The 21,876-nt window shown below is 41.7% G+C and overlaps 1 protein-coding gene across 1 annotated transcript in view; it reads left to right on the plus strand.

The window, feature by feature from the left end:
* Window positions 1-2,617, plus strand: part of PRMT8 (protein arginine methyltransferase 8) — an 880,536-nt gene extending 877,919 nt beyond the window's left edge. Inside the window, exon 10 of the mRNA XM_069230053.1 lies at window positions 2,323-2,617. Coding sequence (XP_069086154.1) covers window positions 2,323-2,406 — 84 coding nt within the window. The 3' untranslated portion in view covers window positions 2,407-2,617. The remainder of the gene's footprint in view (window positions 1-2,322) is intronic.
* Window positions 2,618-21,876: the final 19,259 nt, after the last annotated feature.

Raw genomic sequence — 21,876 nt, forward strand, 5'->3', positions numbered from 1 at the left:
ATGCCTGACCAGATCTTCACTGTACAGAGCCCACCATCCACGATGCTAGGCCTGCTATTCGAGCTACAGATACGACCATGCACAACAATCTCTGTATTCTTTGTGGCCTCCTCCACCGTGCACAAACTTTTTGTGCTCAACTTTTTGACTGTAGGTTTTTCAGTGGGGCGATCCTAGCTCCTATATCTGGCCAGTGCTCCAATGCAGTTGGCCTGACCTTGTGTCTTCCCTCAATCTAGTACAACCAGATATCCGTGAGTGGCACTTTGTGCTTTTAGGCACCATATTTACCTAATACATCAATAAATATCTCCAGTTCTACTGATTGGATTTTTGTCATTGTGGTATAACTTTATTTATTAAAATTGACTCTACTAAATTGGGATTCTTCTTAGATTATGTTTTCACTTTATTACTGTTTGTGTGCTGCATCAAAACTTTACATTTTGCCTCTAAATTAAGCCTGACTGATTTTCACCAACAATACCAGAGGGTTATGTACAGGTTAATTTATTGACTTTGTGGTTCACCCTGATAAGGATTGTGATTGATGCCTGAGTGGGTCTTCCACCCCCCTCAACCAATAACTCGATTTTTTACAGACCCCCATAACAAGGTGTGCAGTTCACTGAGCTGGTCATACACAGCCACCCAACCTTAACATAGGACAGTAGGAATGTTTTAGCCTTGTCCCTATGAAACTCGACTTCTAAGTCTACCTTTTCCACTTTATCAAAATATACTGATTGTGAAAGCTGTATTTAAAGTCTGGGCAGGCCCCACAGCACAATGTCACATCATGGTGAGAGTAGTCTCTGAGTCTCGCCTCAGAACCACTCATACCCCAGTTGTGTAATGGGAAAGACAGAAACTATGGAACTAGAAAACATTTTTTATTATTAATATTGGCCTCCACTTTTGACAAATTGTGTGCACTTGGGTGATCATTTTCTGAACATGTTTCCCTGCTCCTTTTTTAAAACCGAGATAGGAAAAGCTAAATATTGGTAGTAAGTATGTCATAAAACAAGGCTGTAACCAAACAATCATTTCAGTTCAACCATGGGGGAGAAAACGCCTACTCTCAAAGTCCACTCACTACAATATGGTGTGATGAGAAAGTTTTTTTTTTTAATAATTCCTGTACTGTGGTATTGGTACTCCCATTTCACTAAGTTGTTTGATAATAGTCAAATCATATCCTTACTCTGCCATAGTCTTTTATATGCTACTATGTGAATGAGGTGGGTGAGTCAGTGAAGGCTCAAACGAGATACTTGGCTTTGGCTCAGCTCATGGCTCTCTTGGATCGTTTGGCCTAAAATGATCAGGGCGTTTTGTCTCCAGCCATGCTCTACCCTCATGCACCAAGAAATTAAAAAAAAGCATTCACTTTTAACGTTTAATATAAAGGTCAGGAATGCCGCAAGCAACCCCTGGACCATACTTTGAGTATTCATGAAGGGGCTGTCAAAGAAGCTAGAAAGGGCAGACGAAAGACAAATTCAGAGGAGCATTTGAACTGAGGAAGGAAACTCCACGTTGGAAGGAGTGTCAACAAAACAGTAGGGTGAGTTAAGAAGCACTAGATGGCCAAAGATCCTGATATCTCTTATATAAACTGGGTTTAAAGCAGTATGGAGAAACCCCTGGATGTCTGCATGTATTAAAGGTCCATGTTTTTCTGTTTAGTATTCAATCACTGCAACAAGGGCCTGATTTAGAGCTTAGCGGACCATCACAAATGTGAGGGAAGCCCACCTGCCGTATCTCCATAGGCTAGAATGAGATCGGTACGGCGGACGGGATATCCGTCATGTTTGTGATGAGTACCCCCTCCGCCAAACTGTAAATCAGACCCATAGTGCTCTCTTGGCACTGGTAGCTCCAGCCCTGTTGGGTTTGGAGATTTTTACTGTACACAAATAATTTTAAAACAAAACAGCTGAAATGCCTTCTTCCTGGGAATTCCTGCAAGAACCAGTTCACTAAGGCAAACATTTTAAACTCCAATGTAATATATGATTTGCCATGCCGACGTCCTGATACAGTGAAAGATATTATATGAACACCTGTCTGAAAATGTGTAACCAGTAATGCTGATTGAACCAGAGGAACTAAGGCCCGTATTTATACTTTTTTAGCGCCGCATTTGCGTCATTTTTTGACGCAAAAGCAGCACAAACTTGCAGCTTTTGCGTTAAAAAGCTGCGCAAATGCGGCGCTAAAAAGTATAAATATGGGCCTAAGTATGAAAGAAGAGAGTGTTTTTCCTTTATAGTATCATGTTTATAAACGATGCTTTATCGCTCTGTCTTGCAGCGTGATCTGGATTTTACCGTAGAATTAGACTTCAAAGGACAGCTGTGTGAAGCATCAATATCGCACGATTACAAAATGCGCTAGAAGGAGCCTTAATACATCCATACCTGATGCACTTGAAGAGAGTGGAGCCGCTGCAGAGCTACAAATCAAACATGGGCAAGCCGTCTCTTCCGGGAAGTGGATGATCCGGCCTGCTGCAACAAGAGGCGATGGAGTTCTGTTACAGTGAATGTATCTTGAAACATATTTGCAGTGCCAGAATTGTGTCTAATAAAGAACAATAACAAATGCCATTTGTGGTTTAGCCATTCCAATACAACAAATAGATGTAACGTGGAAATACGTGTAAACTACTTACTGCATTACATTATTGATTGCAGGAACCTTCAATTAGCACGAAACTCCGCCCAACAGCGCATCTTGGCGCTGAGAGAGAGAAGCATCAGCAAAGGCAGCAGAGATTAATTAGAGAGACAATCATTTTGTGGCGCTCTTCTGGCGCTCAGGTAGCTGTGGGTGCTGCTGTTGGGGCCCACTGGTACTCGTTTTTTGAGACTGGCATGAGCGATTCCTCTTCAAGGACTTAAGGGCACAGCCCTACCGCCTGTGAGCCACCACTGAGCCACTGCTGCATTAAAGTATTACAATTGTAATACTTTAATTTAGTAGTGTTTATGTAGACGCGATGTTTGTTTTTACTTGAACTCTGCAGGCAACAGGTCAGCCCTCCCTCTCCACCAGGCTCCTGATGGGAGGAAGGGGACGGGTGTGAGCGACTAAAAACACAACACTCTGTAGATGGATGTCTGGATTCCTCAGGAGGGGCATAGTTCACCTGCAGGCATAATCCTTTTTATTTAGCAGACATATTGGGCATGCCTCAGGCAGTGCAGTATATTTGCTTAAATGGGTCTGTCAGAGTGCACGTCAATGCAACACTGAGGCCAGTGAGGAGCCACACAGAGTATCAGGGGCAGGACCCCCAGCACTGTTCCACATTCTGATAGAGCTGTGCTTCCAGTCCTATCAAGAAGCTGGGACAGGGTTTGAGGTGGATCTTCCTTTTAAACCGTGTCCTGCTCCGCTGTCTTGTTCCTCGTTAGGAATGATGGTTCGCGGGTTCAAATGTCCAGCACTGGATTCCTACTGTGCTGCTTCCATGGAGCCTCTGGGTTGCCAGCAAAGTAAGAAAAGCAAGTAAAAAAAAAATCAGGGTTGTTCTCTGTGCATGTGTGAGTGAAAGTGTGTTTGTGAGTGTTTGAGAGACAATGAGACTGAGTGAGAGTCTGTGTTAGGTTAATGTATTTGAGAGTGTTAATGAGAATGAAAGAGTGAGAATCAATAAATGAGCGAGAGTAAGCATGAATAAGAGAAAGCAAGGGAGTGAGTAAAGCAGTGTGAATGATTTGGAATGAGTAAGTGGGTGGAGATAGTAAGAGGGAGTGGTGATGAGTCAGGGGTACCACTATCAATGGTGCAGCAGAAGCATTTGCGCCAGGGTACTGAACATACTGCAATTTCTCTAAAAGTTTGATTTTTGTAGGGTATTCTGAATATCGTGGATTGGTATATTTACCTGGGTGCAAGCTGATCATACACCCAAATACAATAGCTACCTACATACCAAGCATGAATGTAAGTTAAAAAACTAATCTTAATTTTTCCAGTGTAAGTTTTTGAGTCTTTCCTGCAGTGTTTAATGTAAGCTGGTGGTTTCCAGTGCCGGGCACCAGCACTTATTTTTGAGGGCTGGCACTTATTTTTCTGCATCAGCCTTTTACTGAGAGCAAAAGACATATATGGGAAAGATGGAGGAACAGAAGAATAGTAAATCTTCACAAAGAGAGAAAGCAGAAAGCTGCAAAAGTGAGCTGAAGGGGCAGGGAGTAGCTGTAAATGCATTAAAGAGGCCTGAGATGGGTTTAGGATTATGCTGCTTCAGGAATCCGTGCTCCCACATCTAAATGCAGCAGCTGCGTGTTTCAGAGGAGACCTTTGGGCACCAGCACGTTTTTATTTACAAATTAAGCTTTCCTGACCCAAGTGATAGGCCCATCCACACAGCAGGGTACTATTATTATCAGGTGAAGGGTTGCAAGTCTGAATGGAATGCCCTTTTGTCATTCCCTATGATTCTGGGAATTTGATGTAATTATTAGTTTAAACCACAGTTTTTTGCATTGCACTTTTTCCTGTTTTTTGTGAAGGAAAAAGAAAAAGAAATGTGTGTCTCGTTTTTGCTTTTTTTCTGAAGCCTCTCAGTGGTCATCATAAACCTTTGATACATTTTTAATCCCCAATATGAGGGGAAGAAAACGGGGAAGTGCTTAACCACAATGTCAAAAAGGGCTCACTACATAGGGGAGAGAAGCAAGAATTTGGGTGGAGGGAATCCATGCACACCTAACAGGTTAAAGACTTCCTAGAAAGATGTATAAAGATGTTTCCCACAGTTAGAAGGCCATTCCCAAATCCTCACTTTTCTGGGAATCAAAGACAGTTAATTTTGAATAAATGGTGGCAAATTTTCACCCAACGGATAAGGTAAATTTCAAACAGGTCTCCAACCTTTTCTGTAGTGAGTGCTACTTCTGATCATTGAAAATCATTGTGAACTACTGAAGGCTAAGCAACTTCTGCAATGTTACCTTATGCTCCGACTCCTAGCTTTATTGAATTTAAGCCTAACGTCCATTAAATCAGATATTATGGTTTGAACAACATACTTTGACTAGGGGCAGTATGAGCTGCAATGTGTGTCAGAGAGATCTTTGGGCCAGATGTATCAAAGCTTTTTGCATTCGCAAACGGTGCGTATGCCCGTTTGCGAATGTAAAAAGCCATTTCAGAATGTATCAAAGACATTCTGAGTGCAATTTTAAGGAATCGCTAATATAGTGATTCCTTAAAATTGCGACCCTGTTTAGACTCTCTAAATAAGAAATCGCAAATAAGGATTCCTTATTTGCGATTTCTAAAGCACATGTAAGAAGCAATTCCTTAAAGCGAATTGGGCATTAAGAAATCACTATTTACCACCAAGTTGAACTTGGTGGTAACCATGTGCAAATTTTAGAAATGCATTTAAAATACATTTTTAAAATTTACATGTAAAGCACATATGCCCTTTTGGCATGTGTGCACCTTACATGTTGTAAAAAAATATTTTGGGGTGTAGCAGAGGGTGCCTAGGGCCCCCAGCACCCTGGACTTTGCATTTCCAAAAATTGCGAATTCCAGTTAGGAATTCGCAATTTGGGACATGCAAAATATTCGCAAATATGGGGCGACAGGCCCATAGATGTGAGTGGGGGCCGGTATCGCAATTTGCGATTCGGTAATAGCATTTGCGATTTTTAAGAAATCTCTATTACCGGATCGCAAATATGATACATTGCATTTTGCGAATCAGAAATAGCGATTTCTTAAAAATCGCTATTTCCGATTCGCAAAAGACATTCTTGATACATCTGGCCCTTTCTCTTTAGGGATGTCTGAAGATGTGTGTGCATGAATAGGATATGTGTGTAGATGGGTGACCTAGAGCCTCATTGTATGTATGTACAGAAATGCACAGAACATATATTTTGCTGTATGTGGCACAGTTACATGTATTTATAGTGGTAGAAATTTAAAGTGCAGAAAAATGTTCTCCAAATGTTCATAATAAGGAACAATTTATTGCACTTTAACTTAAATGCTGTATTTCCCAGTTATAAATATGAAAACATGTCTACCATCCTTTGGAAGCAAGATGCTTGCTCTGTGTAACGGCGACACATTGAAATGGGTGAAAATGAACCTGAAAAGTTAACTTTATGTATGTCCATATGGAGTCCATAAAACTCAGCAATTAAACTTCTCCCACTTCCAAGTGTAACATTTACAAACAGTAGGCATCTTGTTCCCAGTGGCCTGTAGACACGGTGCCATATTTATAGCAGAATAATTCAGGTGTTTGTTTAAATCAGTGGAATTTAAAGTGAAGAAACATGCTTCATAAAACACTAAGACGTAATTGGCTTAACTAAAAGTGGAGAAAAACATTAAGACTTAGCCCGTCATTACAGCTGCGGTGACGGTCGGACCGCTGCCAATGTGGCGGTCCGGCAGCCACATTATGACCGTGGCAGTTGTGCCACGGTTGGACAGCAAGCGCTGCCACTATTCGGCCACCCGATGGCCTGGTGGTGCTTGTGGTCCTAATCTGCCAGGGCAGAGCTGCAAGCAGTGCTGTCCTGGGAATTATGACCCCCGTCTCTGCCGGCATTTACATGGCCGTTGCCCCACCATGTAAAGGCTGGCAGAGATGGGGTGCAGGCGGCCCATGGGGGCCCCTGCACTGCTCATGCAATTGGCACAGCCAGTGCAGGGGCCCCCATGGCCAGCCCGTCGCACTTTTCACTGTCTGCTTTGCTGGTGCACCCTATGCACCGTCAGATTGTCTTTGGCTCAGTTATGAGCCAGCGTCAATGTAGTGGGCATTTCCCGCTGGGTCAGCGGGAAACTCGTAATGGGGCCTGCGGGAAGGGGACCGCACTGGCAGTAACCCGACCCCGCAGCTTCGCAGATGGCCTTTTCCGTCTGCCAAACTCTTAATAACCCCCTTAATGTTTCATAGGAATATTTTTCTTCACTTTAAATTTCTCCCATTTAATTAAAAATGAATGTACATTTTAGTTATTAATATGGCACTACTGGCCGCTGGGAGCATCAGACCTGTTGTCTGTAAATGCAACACTTTGAAATGAAAGAAAATTAAAATGAACAGTTAACTTAATCATTAAGGTAACTTTCATTGACATTTTCTCTCATTTTAAAACATTCAGAAACATCATTTTGTTCTCAACTCCAATAATGACTTGACAAGGACTTTTATTTAAGAATTAAATACCTCTGTGCTTCAGTTCTTCATCTCTGTTCCACAGCCTGGGTCATGAATCTGACTGAGCGCTGCTTATGATCAGGCCCTATTATCTGCAGCCTGATGATAATAACATGAAATAAGCACAGTCTTCCCTTAACTTTAATAGGAAAATGTGACCCTGTGCTTATTTAAACATAAACTTAAGGCTGTGGGCTACTCTGAAGGTGTCTGAGAGCTATTGTAGCTTGCAGTTGACTGGTTGGACACACCTGATTTAAAGCATCTATCCCATAAATTTGACTCTTAGTTGCCCTCATTTAATCTAGCAGAGTGATTGAGCTCAAAGGCTCTTTGTACCAAAGACTCGTACACTCACTTATTATAAATACATTTTTGTATTTATTGTCTCTTTCCTGTCTTAACATGATATCCAAATTCCTTATTAATTCGATTATTTATTTTCTTCCCATTCTTACAAAATGTTTACTTTTGAGCAAATATGTTTTTCTTGCATACCTTAGGTTTAAAGAGGACTCTGAGTTGCTGCTTAGAACTAAAGACATGGCCCTATCTGGCTAAGCAACTCTTCTTAAAATTACTATTCATCCATGGCTGACCTTTCAAAAGAGTCCATAACTAGATAGTCTCTTGCATCATAATCTGTTATAAAATGCCTGAAAATTTTTTGTCAAGAATTCTCAGTGCCCCCTTTAACCAAGGGAATACAGTCACAGTGCTAATTTGAGACAATTTCAGGGCTGCCACTTTAGGAATAGTCCATAGATTTGCAAGGCATTAATTTCAAGTCATGCCAGCTTTCAGCATCTTTGGCATAACTCAATGAGCCACTTATAAGTTGGTTGTTTACTTGTAGTCAAATACAGTACATTGTAGATACAGTTGATGTGTCAACTCGATCTACAAGGGTCCTTGATGTTAACCTAATACAGCTCATGTGTTTGTTTGGATTACTTTCTGATTATCTTGATTACTTCGACTACTCTTTCCTTGTCCCGATACTTACTATTTGAGTTGAGACTCTTCCCTTATATATTGTCACTTGCTACCCAAGCTATGTTTTTATCTCCTTGAATGCCCTAGACAATCCAATCCTTACCTCAAAACCAAGATTCCCACCCCTCCACATTCCACTCCTCCACAACCTGACTCTGAACCACTGCTAGGCCTCTCCCCAACCTTCCGCCCCAGTCCTGAGCCCTTTTTTGGCTATTTGGGGTAGTTTGTGCATAGGCCTCCATATCTTTCTTCCCCACAGAAGGTATCCACTCTAAATGTATGTCTTTTGGGGGGAAAAATAGGAAAAAGATGATTCACAAAAAAGTCAGTTTTTTCTCTAAAAATTGTTTAAATGAAAGTTTGGCTGTGCTAAAATCACCATTTTCCTGTCTATCAGGAACATGCAGAGTTGAATCAAGAAGACTACTATTTGCCAAAGTTTTGGCTTTTCTCAAATAGGTAGCCCATTTTTCCTGCTTTTTGTGCTTTCAACCTATTTCCAGTTGGTGATGGAAACCAGGGTGAAACCCATTGGTGAGCCAAAAATGCTATATATTTCTGAAAAGTAGACATAATTCTAAATTCAGCAGAGGGTTATGGTGTAGATCCCTCAAGGTTTTATTAAACAAACTAACTGTTGAAATAAAACAATATTGAAAATGAGTATGAAAAAACGGCCATTTGTGACAAAGTTTAAATTTGTAACTTCTTGTCACAATGGCCAATTTACAAAAGCAATATACCATTATGTCTGATAGACCCACCTGTTTGTGGGGATATATAGTTTGTAGGTTCTCAAAGAACCCGAGGTACTCAGAGTCAACAACTGAACTGCAACTTACAATGCTTTTTCATTGTGTACTGGGTATAGAGTAATTCAAAATTAATATAAAGAGTGAAAAATGGGTATCAAAGAAACCTATGTATTTATGAAATAGACACCAGATGCATAGTTTAGGAGCAGTAATTATTTGTACATCTCTGAATTTTAAGGGTACCCATGTTACCATGTGATTCAGAGGGCATTCATCAAACTCTATTCTTTCTTAGACAGTGCCTTACATTTGGAAGGCACAAATGCTGAGAAATACAGTAGTAATAACATGTTTGCTACTATTCTGTATTCCCACATATCTCCTGATAAAAATGGTATGTGATTTGTGTGGGCAGGGTAGGGCACGCAACAGGAAATGCCTCAGAACACAACATGGACACATCACATTTTTCAACTGAAAACTGACCCTTTTTTGCAATGCGGCAAGCTGTGAATTTTGGGCCCTAGCTCAGCTGCCACCTGAGGGAATCTAGCAATCCTGTATATTCCTGACTTGCATGGATCTCAAAAGGTTTTCTTATCCAGATGCCTTGCAAACCTCAAACTTTGACTGAAAACACATTTTCCTCACATTTCTTTGATGGAAAGTTATGGAATCTGCAAAGAGCCATACATGTCCTACCACATACCATTTCCCCAAATCTCCTAATAAATATGCTATCTCACTTGTGTGGCTGGGCCTAGTGCATGCGATAGGCAAGCATCGAACCAAGGTCAATGGGAGTCTTGCGGAGTGACACTGATGGACCCGCTTTGATTTGTACCTCTCAGAGGCACTAGGCCAAGTCACACAAGTGGGGTAGCATTTCTATTGGGACAAGTTGGCAACACTGGGTAGTTTGTGGATTTGTGCTGATTTCTCAAGTTGATGTCACAGAAATGCAAGATAAATGTGTCATTTTAACCAAAAGTTGCAGGGCATTGTGGGTAAGATGCCTTTATGGGATCCACACAAGGCATACCACCCTGGACTCCCCAGATGCCTATTTTTCAGAAATGTCAGAGCTTGATAGGTTTCGCCAGATGGCAGCTTACCCAGGCCCGAAAAGTGCAGCCATTCAGGATAGAAGTAGGGCGATATTGGGAGATAGCCCACCTCTGCTACCTATATGTATAAAAATATCCAAAATCAAAATTTCCCTTGTTGCCAAAAAGATGGGGATGCTTTAGTCCCAGGAAACAGAAAGACTGTTGGGGTCATATTGGAAGTGGAGATTAGGCCTGCTGTGTGGATAGGTGGGCAGGGCACCCCATACCTTGTAGTAATAAAAATAACTCCCTGTTGTCTAGTGGGCTTTCTGCCCCTCGCACCAGGGTGGATTGGTGTTAAAGACCTCTCTTCTGCCCCCTTGGGAGTGGGGCAGAAATACTATTTCAGGTCATTTGATGAATGGAGTTAGGCCGCCCTCACCCACTTCTCCACAAAAAAGCATCCCTTGTGTCTAGTTGGTTTACTGCCCCCCACTCCCCCCAGCAGATTGGAGGTAACTGCCTCCAATATGGGAGAATGACATTTGGGCCTGTAGCTAGTGGGGAGCATTCACTCATTGCCGGGGGGGTTTGATCTCCCCTCCAAATATGATCCCTGGTTGTCTACTGGGCTTTCTGCACCCACCAGGGTGGGGGGCAGAAAAACATTTGAGCCTGGGGAGGTGGGGAGCACTAGCCCATTGCCAAAGGGGCTGCTCTCCCCTAAATAAAATGCCTTGTGTCCTAATGGGCTTTCTGCCCCCCACTGAGGGCAGATTGGAGGAAAATGCCTCCTATCTGCCCCCAATGGGGACAGAAACACTGCAGGGGTCATAAGGGTGGGTGGGGGCCAGACCCAATGTCTGGGAGGGTTGTCCACTTCCATTCTGTACTTTAAACAGGAATCCCTGCTGTCTAGTGTTTTTTTTTTTTTACCCCTAGGTGACAGATTGGCGGCAAGAATCCTGGGCCAGATTGGAGGTGAGAACCCAGGGGCAGAAAGACTTTTGGGCCCATGGGAGAGAAGGAGCACTAGCCCATTACAAAGAGGCAGCCACACCCTTAATAAAAGAAATTGGTGTCTAGTGGAGTGGATCCCTGCTTGGGGATTGCCCTCCTGTGGGATTCACTGGCAGAGATCCACTAGGGAACGATGCCATTGGAAAGAGGAGATTCTCCCTTTTTCCAATAATACCTTTCTGGCTCATTTCACTTTCACTTTCTCTGAAATGAAATAGCCTCGGAAGCTGGGAAAGTTCTTACCCAGCTCCTGAGGCTAAAATAAATGAAAGGAAATCCCTCTGGTGCTAGCACCAGAGGTATTTCCTGCATCATGTGCTAGGATGGCCTGGAGCCATCCTCAGCACACGAACACTGGTGCAGAGGACAGCCTGGAGCAATCCTCTGCACTTAAGAGGTTAATCAAGCCCTTCCAACAGATTGTCAATAAAAGGCCAGCAGGCAGGGAAGGAGGGATGTAAGTAAGGGGATGAGGAAGGAAGAATGCGAGTAATGAAGATTATAAGTCAGCAATCCATGCAAGACCACCTCATCTCCTTCCTCATACCATTTCTTACTATGTGAGGATATAACCAAGCAGTGTGCCGTCATCGCAATCTGAAGAAAAATACCTAAATGTCCTATTACAAAAATGTTATTGATGCTACAAAATGTTTACAAAGATGTTAAAGATGGTACAAAAATGCTATCATCATTTTTTTCAAGCAAATGGTCATGTAAACAAAAATATATGTATATATATATATATAAAAGCCTTACAACACAGCTGCTTTTAAAAGAATCTCAGTATCAAGGAGGAATTGATTTTCCTGGACCACAGTAGAGGCTCTCTCTTTATATATGTCGACAATAGACACATCATCCAATTCTACCCATGAAGCAACCATTCTTCTGGAAGAGCTACTTGGGGGTGAAACAGGAAAATCCCTCCACGATCTCTGATGATCTAGGAGGGCACAGATTAAATCCAGTGACTCAAATTGCCTTGGACATTTTTATGTCTATTTTGTCATACCAAAATTAACAAACAAACTCCCTCTATTTCACAGATTTCATCAGTACATTTGAACCACTCGCAACACATCTAAAAGGTGATACTTAGAATCAAGGTTCAAAAAGAGGATCTAGACACAAAACTGGAAGAACAACGGTATGCTGTTTATGGAATGGCAAATAAAATTTTAGGGGCCTAGATCAGGCCAAATCTTAAACATTTTGGCCCTCAAAGATTCTCAAATGCAGGTAACGATAAAGAAAGGAACGTAGTTTACCTGATCTTCATTTCTCTGAGAATAACTAAAAGAACACTTTCAGCTTTAGAAACTTCTTGTGGCCTCATTTAATGACACAAAGAGAGAGTCCTGTAAAAATATCCAAAACCGAGGGAAGGTTTCACAAAGGATATAAATATAACTTAGCCTTTGGCCTTAATAACGTAAAACCCTAAACAATCTTGATATAAGGAACTCCGTCTCAGATAAATCAACCATAGGACTTCTAAAGGGCTTAGTAGGTGCCCGCTGTAACTTTAGGATAGAGACAGACACACCCTTGTCAACAACCTCCTATAAAAACTGTAATATACTCCCAGGAGAACGAACAGTTGATTATTGAAAGAGTATAACTCTTAAAGGCCTAAAGTTAGTTAAAGAAAATACATGTAAAGGCCAAACGGTAGCTAAAGGAAATACATGTCTCGAAGCACCCTCCAGTGGCCAGGTTTATTGTTACAATGCAATGTCATTACAATGTGATATCCCATAAGGACTGGCTTTATAATGCCGGTTAAATCGTTGAAAAGTATATGAAAAACACATGGACACCTGTTTTGCTCAATATAAATGCTCTATTGGTTTCACAGAAGAATGACAATCATATTGCTCACAGGGTATATGTTTTATCAGCATTAATAAATGCATTTAGAAAGGAGTATTATTTTGATGATCCCATTTATGTGCGAGATGATGATTTTAACACGTGGATTGTGGTCAGCAAAACAGAAATTATTTCCTTTCAATTGGAAGACTGAACCCTCTGATCAGGTCAAAGAAACGTAGAGAGAAGCAGGGCCAGAAACCCTCTCCAACCTAGACATCCGGCATCTGTGGTCAGAATCTGTGGGTCCAGAAATGAAAATAGAACCCCTATTTCCAGAGTTAAAGGAAGTAACCACTACTGAAGAGGATCCGAATGCTCTGGGAAATTGCGTTGAGAGTCTTGTACTTTTTTGAAGCAGGAAAGCAATACCAAATAAGGTGCAAGACCATCTGGCCCAGGTGTATCTGTAGCCAACGAATCTTAAATAAGGTTGCTACTTGCAAGAGAAAATAGAAAACGTTTGAGAAATCAAGGGACGTCTAAAAAAACTTTCAAAGTACCATTGCCCTCCCCACAACTACAAATGCTTCTGAATTAAATTGATAATGAAACTTTTGATCCACCTTCAGTGCAATGCAGGGAACACTTGTGATCTCATTTTTAAAACGAGTCCCCCATCTGATTCTAAAGAATTTGGAAAACTGAATTTAGGGATCAACTTCCTCAATATTAGCTTTACTACACTGAGGGCATCACATCTTCCAATTTGGTCGGCCTCGGCCAACGTGCTGAACAGGCAGATGATTACAAGTATCATTTTAGACAATTACATTTTGGCATCTCAATGAAATCTATCTGCAACATTGTGAAGAGTTCTTCTGAGTTTCCTATGTGGCTCATGACAATCTTTGCTCATTTTCCCTACATTCATCTTTTGACAGGTACTGCAACCTTTTCAGAGAGTATCTACTATAACTCTAAAACGTGAATTAAAGCAATATTTTTTCAAATAATAACAACATGCCATCACAAAACCTTTTACCCATATGTGTCCAGATCTCATTTGCACTATTTGAACCCTCTGCTTTTTCTCATCCCTTCTTTTCACCATTCGGCACCACATTTTGCAGTTCCCTTAGTTCTTTAAGTGAGTGAATCAATATAGGAAAGACATTGTTATCACTGCATAATTCACATTCTGGTGTTTCATTGATTATTGTACCACTTGCAAGAGTATAGTACTTCAAAAATCCTTTTTGCATAATTATTTCCCGCTCAAACCATGTCATCTCTACTCTTGTGTGTAGCACATTTTACAACTGCAGTTTTCTAGGGAACTTCAAAGCCTCCAGTAGATTCAAAAGTCATGGCCAATTTCAAACTGGGGGGGCAGTTGATTTCAAGAAACCCCTTTGAGAATTTAACTTGCCAAATCATGGACCACTCCAAAACCATATTGGCCGTCTGTACAATTCTCAACACTCAGCCCATTAGTTATGCAGCATTCTCTTATATTTGAAATGAATACAGTCACATTAATGCAATCACGGTCAGCTTCCTTCCGATGCAATGGCATAAACATTGCCAGATTCAAGGTGCTGCTGTGTTTGGCTGAAATGTTTTCTGCTGCCAGTGTAATTAGTCATATCTAGTCAACTGACTGCAAGATGTTGAGTATGTGGACAAGTCAGCTGTGTCTCAAATGAATGTGGAACAAGCACAAGAAGTGTGTGTTCCATCTCAATCGTTTCACGCTGTAAAATTTCCAGGTAAACTGCTATAATGCTTTTCAGACACCCCAGGAGCACAGAAGCCTCTGCATCTCGTGTAGCAGAATATGCAATGGGGTTCTTGGCCCCCATGTGATGCTGTGCGAAGACTGAAAGTGTGCACACTTCTCTTTCGTTACAGTATAAATATACATCTTTTTCATAATTTGGCATTCCTAGGGCTCTACACAAGCTGTGTCTGAGCTCTAGAAAGCTTTGCAAACATTCATTGTCCCAAGTCACCAGGTCCCTCACATACGAGTCAGCCTCTCTAAAAGCTTTAAAATCAAGGACAAGTTTGAAATCTGCTGACAACAGTAGCCAACCATCCCTAAAAACATTCTCACATTTTGTCCTTTGGTGAGTTCATTTTCTGAATCACAGAATTGTAATTTGGACTCCTTCCTTACTCCCTTCTCAGTTTAATGTCCTAAATGAATCACTTATTCCTGAAAGTATTGTAATTTAGCACGGGACACTTTATGCTCATTTTCAGTTAGGTGAAATGTGTCAAGTCTGAAGTGTGTTACCTTCTCTCATTTCAGCAGCGATTACCCGATCGTCTATGTACTAAACTAGCACTGAGTCACAGGGCAGTTCTAAAATTTCCAGATCCTTCTTCTGAATTTGGGAGAAGTTTGAGTTTTTCGTATAGCTTTGTAGGATCCTACATCATTGGATAGGCAGGTTGGGAACCTCCACTGGTCTAACTCTGGGTGGGTATCACCTGTATCGATCAAAAATTATACTGGATAGCCATTCAACTCACCGTCGAAAAAAAAGACTGTTCTGGTCTAACACCAGGACTGCACCAAGCATGCAATCCTCCTCCAACTCAGGCACAGGCATTGTGCCGAACTCGTCCTGAATATCTCCAAGTGATGCAGAAAATTGTGGAAAAATATCATTAAGCACAAGGAGTGTGCTGAAATCTGCTACTGTGTTGAAAACCCTGCATACTGTTCTGCATAATAGGATATTGAAGCATATTCCAGTTAAAATACCTTGGGTTCTGCATGTCTTGTACACAAGCCAGTAGGGCTGGGGCAATTGACTGTACTACACCACTAGGTGACATCTGACTCATTTTGTTGCATTTGAGAAAACATTTGTGGCTCATTCTAAACCCTATTTGGATTGAACCAACAGCCTTGTTTCCAGTGGCCTGTCTGTGCATTACTAACATTCTAATTAGGTACGTTATTAACAACACTGGAAACCTCTCCCACAAGAACCATTTCAGGTCCAAAGCCAGATCCCTGGAAACAACCCTGACCACAACCACCTTTCGGAATACTTTTTTCCGAGTCACCATCAATTTCTCTTTCATCATTGTTTGCTTGGCATCGCAACAATCACTACAATACTTCATATAAGCCATAGGTTCTCATAGGCTCTCATCCAAAGTTTTGGGTTGCCAACACATCATACTTTATGGAATATGCAAACTAATTTTGGGATGTAATCCCAACACAAAATTGGAAATAAACCCATAAGCACCCTCTTTTGTGGGGGCTTTACTGTCTGTAAATTTGCATTAATCTCTCTTAATATGTATGCACTGATTCACCTGGATCTTACGTTACTTTTGTGATCTTTGAACATTTTTTGTTTTGTTTTTGGCGTCCCTTTGTTTTCAAAATCTCAGTCCCCTTTTTTCTACTTTTGCATACCAACCAGACATGGTTTATTTTGAGGTGCTTCTCCATGCACTTCTCTCAACGGCAGTTCTAGTTTTGATCATTCTTCTCAAACATTTGCTACATCTTCCCATTAAAGAATCATAGCTATTAATTCTATCACAGTATTCTGTAATATTTTGGGAATCTGAATAATACATTTGCTCCACTCTCTTTTATGTGATTCCGAATTCCATTTAGTGTCTAACCACTTCAGCTGTGTCCTTGCAAGTTTCAGGGTGATCCATCAAGTGGGGGACAAGAAAAAAAGGGTTTTCCCAAAATGCATTTTCCCCGTGCAATTTGCATAGAGACTTTTGCATAGAACTACAGCCAAAATGGTTGAATGGAATTACACCAGCTTTGGCAGAAAGATAGATCTTTACCAAGAAAACATGGTTTTTGTGATTATGTATAAATCTGTTCAGTGGTTGTGAGAAATTAAGGTTCAAACTGTATAGATATGTGGATGGGTGGATTTGTGGGACTCTTGAGGAAGTTTTTGGGGCAAGCAACTTCAAATAGTAAAGCAATCTGATTGGCCAAGTTTTTTTTTTTCGCTTCGGCTGCCTCACTCCCTAGAGAGTGAGAGGCTCTTGCGGGAGCTTGCATGCTGAAGGGCTGGTTTAACAAGAAGAGAAATGTTGCTGCTGCCATTACGGGACACAATGATTCCCTGTGTTCTTGAAATGCAAAAAAAGAAGGCAGCAGGGTAAGGGGTACCTTAACTCCTGGACCTTGTTGGGGCCCAAAGGGACCTCCTCATAAAAAATATATATATATTTTTGGGTTTGCCACAATCCTGCAGGACTCTCATGGGAGCTAGTGCAACCGCATTATCCCTGCAACAGTCCCGTGACATCACAGGGGTATGCGTTTGGGTTTCGTGAGAGTCCTGTGGGATCGGAAAACCATTTTTTTTAAAAGCCATCCACAGCTTGGATGACTACTGGGAGATGTATGCAAGACCAGGCTGCAGGCCAGGCCCTATATCCAACCAGATTCTGCGCACGCTGGCTGTACATGGGTAGGGTTGGCACTGTTACGTATGGTAAAACAATATTACTTTATATTTGAAAAAAAAAACTAGACATTCACTGAAAAAGCAAAGGTTAAAGTGACAAAGGTTAAAGGAAATAGATGAAAACATCAGTTTGAATGTGGCATTTTAAAATAAAAAAACACTGAACTTCAGCAGTTATAGTTAACTAAAATAACTATAACAATTGCCCATGCCATTGCTTACTTATGACCTTACATATTATATCACTCATGACATGATCTATGACATCATTGATAATAGCTCTGATGATATCTGAAATTACATCATCGATACCAGAACCATGCATGGTGGGGAGCACAAGTTATAGTTGCTTCAGTTAACTAAAACTGGTGAATTTCAATGTTTTAGTTAGAAATGTTATGTATAAAGTGACATGTTTACTATATCATCACTTTAACCTTTTGTTTTTTCCAGAGGACATATATATGTGTGTGTGTTTATATATATATGTACATGTGAGTGGATATATATATATATATATATATATATATATATATATAGTTCTTTTTAGGTGAGCCATATGTATTTAAGGTTTAAGCTTCTGGGCCTTGAACCCTGTCTCTGAAATTTCATACTACTGTAGTGTGATCCATTCTGGGTGTGCAGTGGCAATCTCCTGTGCAGGCTATGTGTGTGGTTTTCTCACTTTCTCTTACCCATGTATCCCTCTTTCCATGCAAGAGAAACTATTGGATTATTGTCAAGTCAAGAGCCTAGTTCTCCCTCGCTGGAACTGTAAGTCATCCCTCTCTTCATACACAGGACATTGTCATCTTTGATCCAGCTAAGAAGAAAGCAGATTGGACACTGAAAAGATATTATGCTGGTCTAAGTTTAACAGTGATATCAAAGATTAATTCACTTAATGCTTCTCAGTTCCTGCTCAGAGATTTTCAACCCTTTTCAATTAGCCTACAGGAAGTTGAGGATTGTTATCAGTTGTTGGGGCTTGTGGAGATCTGGTCTAGATTTCTTTTGTATGTGGTCCTCATTATCTTGAGAGTATGAGCCATGGCTTCAGCTGGAGTTTCAACTATCAGACATCATCTCCACCTCAGAAAGTGAAAGATTGACTCCTCACTGGAGTTAGAAGAGGTGATGCATACATCGTTATAAAAACCAGAAACACATGCAGCTCTTCCACCATCAGCAAAAAAACACTGATAAGAACAAGAAAATGTTTGAGCGAAATAAGCACACAACATATGACTTCTTTTCAACATGCCTCTCATGAGTATTCTGGTGTTAAGGGGAACTAAAAGCACAGCCCCTGACTATGCTGAGATCATAGATATTGCAAGCCCTGTACAGCATTATCTAGGGACCATTTTGAAACATTGGAGAGCTTTGATAATAGACAGTTTTCTTTTCTAAAATACAGAATGCACTAGTTCCCCTTTTCCTCCTCGCTCCACAATTGTTCAGACTCCTTGGCCCAGGAATATGATTTAGAAAGAGGCTCTTGTGGACAGTTTTGTTTCTTTTTACAACAGAAGGCCGTAAGAAATTGGGTTAATGGTTGAGGGGATGAACACTTACAGAAGCAACAACAACAATCCTTGTCAGGTTGAACCACAAAAGTATCTAAATTAACCTCTGACTCTATGGTAGCAAAGCACAAAAGCTGTCAGGTTTATCTTAGAGGCACTGTGTTAAGTATTAGTGCAGTACACAAACAGTAATAAAGTTAAAACACAACACAAGAAAAATTCCAAACCAATCTAGAAAGAATAGTTTAAATTTTAATAAATAGAATGAAGCCTAACTGATAAAAATCCAATTTGCGGATGGGACAGCTGGTCATGCTAGACGGGGAGAAATTGACAAGTTCAATCTGACCACAATGAAGCCAAAATGATAAAAATCCAATTGATAGAACCAGAGATATTGAATATCAATGTGTTAGGTACATATAGCACCTAAAAGAACAAACCACCATTTGCAGATGGGACATCTGGTCATGCTACACCAGGGAAAATTGAAAAGTTCAGTCTGACTACAATGGAGCATGGGCCCTATGCATAGACCAGGTTAATCCTGCAGAATATTTAACACTCTCAAAGTCAGGCACAAAGAGTGTAGTTCATGTTGAAGGAGGCTGTGAGGAGCAGGGAGAGTGTCATTGATAATTGGCACTGTAGTATAAAGAGAAGGCCTGGTGCTGAGGAGGGTTGTTGCTGTAGCAGTAAGATCTGACCAGGCGTCAAGGACAATCATTGCTGGAGCTTTATGTTGGAGGTCACCAGGGCTGTTGATGCTGTAGTGCGAAGAGCACATCTTGTATTTCTGGTAATTGCTGATGAACAATGTAATGTGAAGAGTCAGGTTCACCGGAGCTTTGTATTAGTGTCATCGCCGGCAGCAGGATCTCGGCATGAACTAGCCCAGTCGTGGGTGCAAAGAACCCAAAACATTCTCCTTCCTTCACAGTGCAGCGTGCTCTGTTGCCACTCAAGACTCAATGACCTGGGGAGGCTTCTCTTGCAGTTCAGGCAGTCCTTATTCTGTAATGTCCACAGGTTCAGAGGTGTACTGAAGAGTTGTTCTGAGGGTCCAAATATTTATACCTGGTGTTAGACCTGACAGCCTTAGGGGGGTCACCCCTAACTTTTTGCCTGCCTCCCTCCACTTTTTGGACACTGTTTTTGCTGGCTTTTAGACTCTGCACACTTTATCACTGCTAACCAGTGCCAATGTGCATATGCTCTCTCCCTTTAAAGATGGTAACCTTGGATCATACCTGATTGGACTATTTAATTTACTTATAAGTCCCTAATTATGTGAACTATATGTGCCTAGGGCCTGTAGATTAAATGCTACTAGTGGGCCTGCAGCACTGGTTGTGCCACCCACTTAAGTAGCCCCTTTACCTTGTCTCAGGCCTGCCATTGCAAGGCCTGTGTGTGCAGTTTCACTGTCACCTCGACGTGGCATTTAAAAGTACTTGCCAAGCCTAAACCTCTCCTTTCTCCAGATATAAGTCACCTCTAATGTGTGCCCTAGGTAACCCCTAGAGCAGGGTGCTGTGTGGGTGAAAGGCAGGACATGTACCTGTGTAGTTTACACGTCCTGGTAGTGTAAAACTCCTAAATTCGTTTTTTTACACTACTTTGAGGCCTGCTCCCTTCATAGGCTAACATTGGGGCTGCCCTCATACAGTATTGAAGTGGTAGCTGCTGATCTGAAAGGAGTAGGAAGGTCATGTTTAATATGGCCAGAATGGTAATACCAAATTCTGCTGACTGGTGAAGTTGGATTTAATATTACTATTCTAGAAATGCCACTTTTAGAAAGTGAGCATTTCTTTTCACTTAAATCTTTCTGTGCCTTACAATCCACGTCTGGCTGGGCTTAGTTGACAGCTCCTTGTGCATTCACTCAGACACACCCCAAACACAGGGCACTCAGCCTCACTTGCATACATCTGCATTTTGAATGGGTCCTCCTGGGCTGGGAGGGTGGAGGGCCTGCTCTCACACAAAGGACTGCCACACCCCCTACTGGGACCCTGGCAGACAGGATTGAACTGAAAGGGGACCTGGTGCACTTCTTAGCCACTCTTTGAAGTCTCCCCCACTTCAAAGGCACATTTGGGTATAAAACAGGGCCTCTGCCCTACCTCATCAGACACTTGCTGGAGAAGAAACCTGAACCAGAACCTGCATCCTACCAAGAAGAACTGCCTGGCTGCCTAAAGGACTGCTGCCTTGCTGTTGCCCTGCTGCCTTGCTGAACTCTTGCCTTGCTGCTGAAGTGCTCTCCAAGGGCTTGGATAGAGCTTGCCTCCTGTTCCCTGAAGTCTCAGGACAAAAAAGACTTCTCTTTTTCATGTGGATGCCTTGTGCGCCGAAAAATTCGACGCACAGCTTGCTCCGCGGTGAAAAATTCACCGCACGCCAATCCGGAAAGACGCCGCTCGACGCGATGCCTGCGGTGCGACCGGAACTTCGACGCACGGCCTCGCCTGGACAATGCCGCCCGACTCCAGAAAGGAAATCGACGCGACGCCTGCTGTGAGGGAGAAGATTCCACGCACAGCCCACCGGAACGACGCACAGCTGGAAAACAAGCCTAGGATTCCTCGCACAGACCCCGGGACATCTGGTAATCCCGCAAACCACAGAAGGAGACTGTCCGAGCGCCGGAAAACGACGCACGACTTCCCGGCGTGAAAAATAACATCGCAAGTCCATGTGTGAAGGGGCGAAACCGACGCACACACCATTTTTCTACGTATCTCTTCCTCTGCGGCCCTTTGCAGAGATTTTCCACTTTAAACCAGGTACTTTGTGCTTGAAAGAGACTTTGTTTGCCTTTTAAAGACTTAAGACACTTTATATCACTTTTATGTGATATCTCTACAATTTCATATTGCATCTTTATTCGTTTTGACCTGCAAATATCCAGATAAATATTATATATTTTTCTAAACACTGTGTGGTGTATTTTTGTGGTGCTATATTGTGTTATTGTATGATTTATTGCACAAATACTTTACACATTGCCTTCTAAGT

Source organism: Pleurodeles waltl, chromosome 4_1 (assembly GCF_031143425.1).
Source record: "Pleurodeles waltl isolate 20211129_DDA chromosome 4_1, aPleWal1.hap1.20221129, whole genome shotgun sequence".
In the NCBI taxonomy this organism is placed as follows: Eukaryota; Metazoa; Chordata; class Amphibia; order Caudata; family Salamandridae; genus Pleurodeles; species Pleurodeles waltl.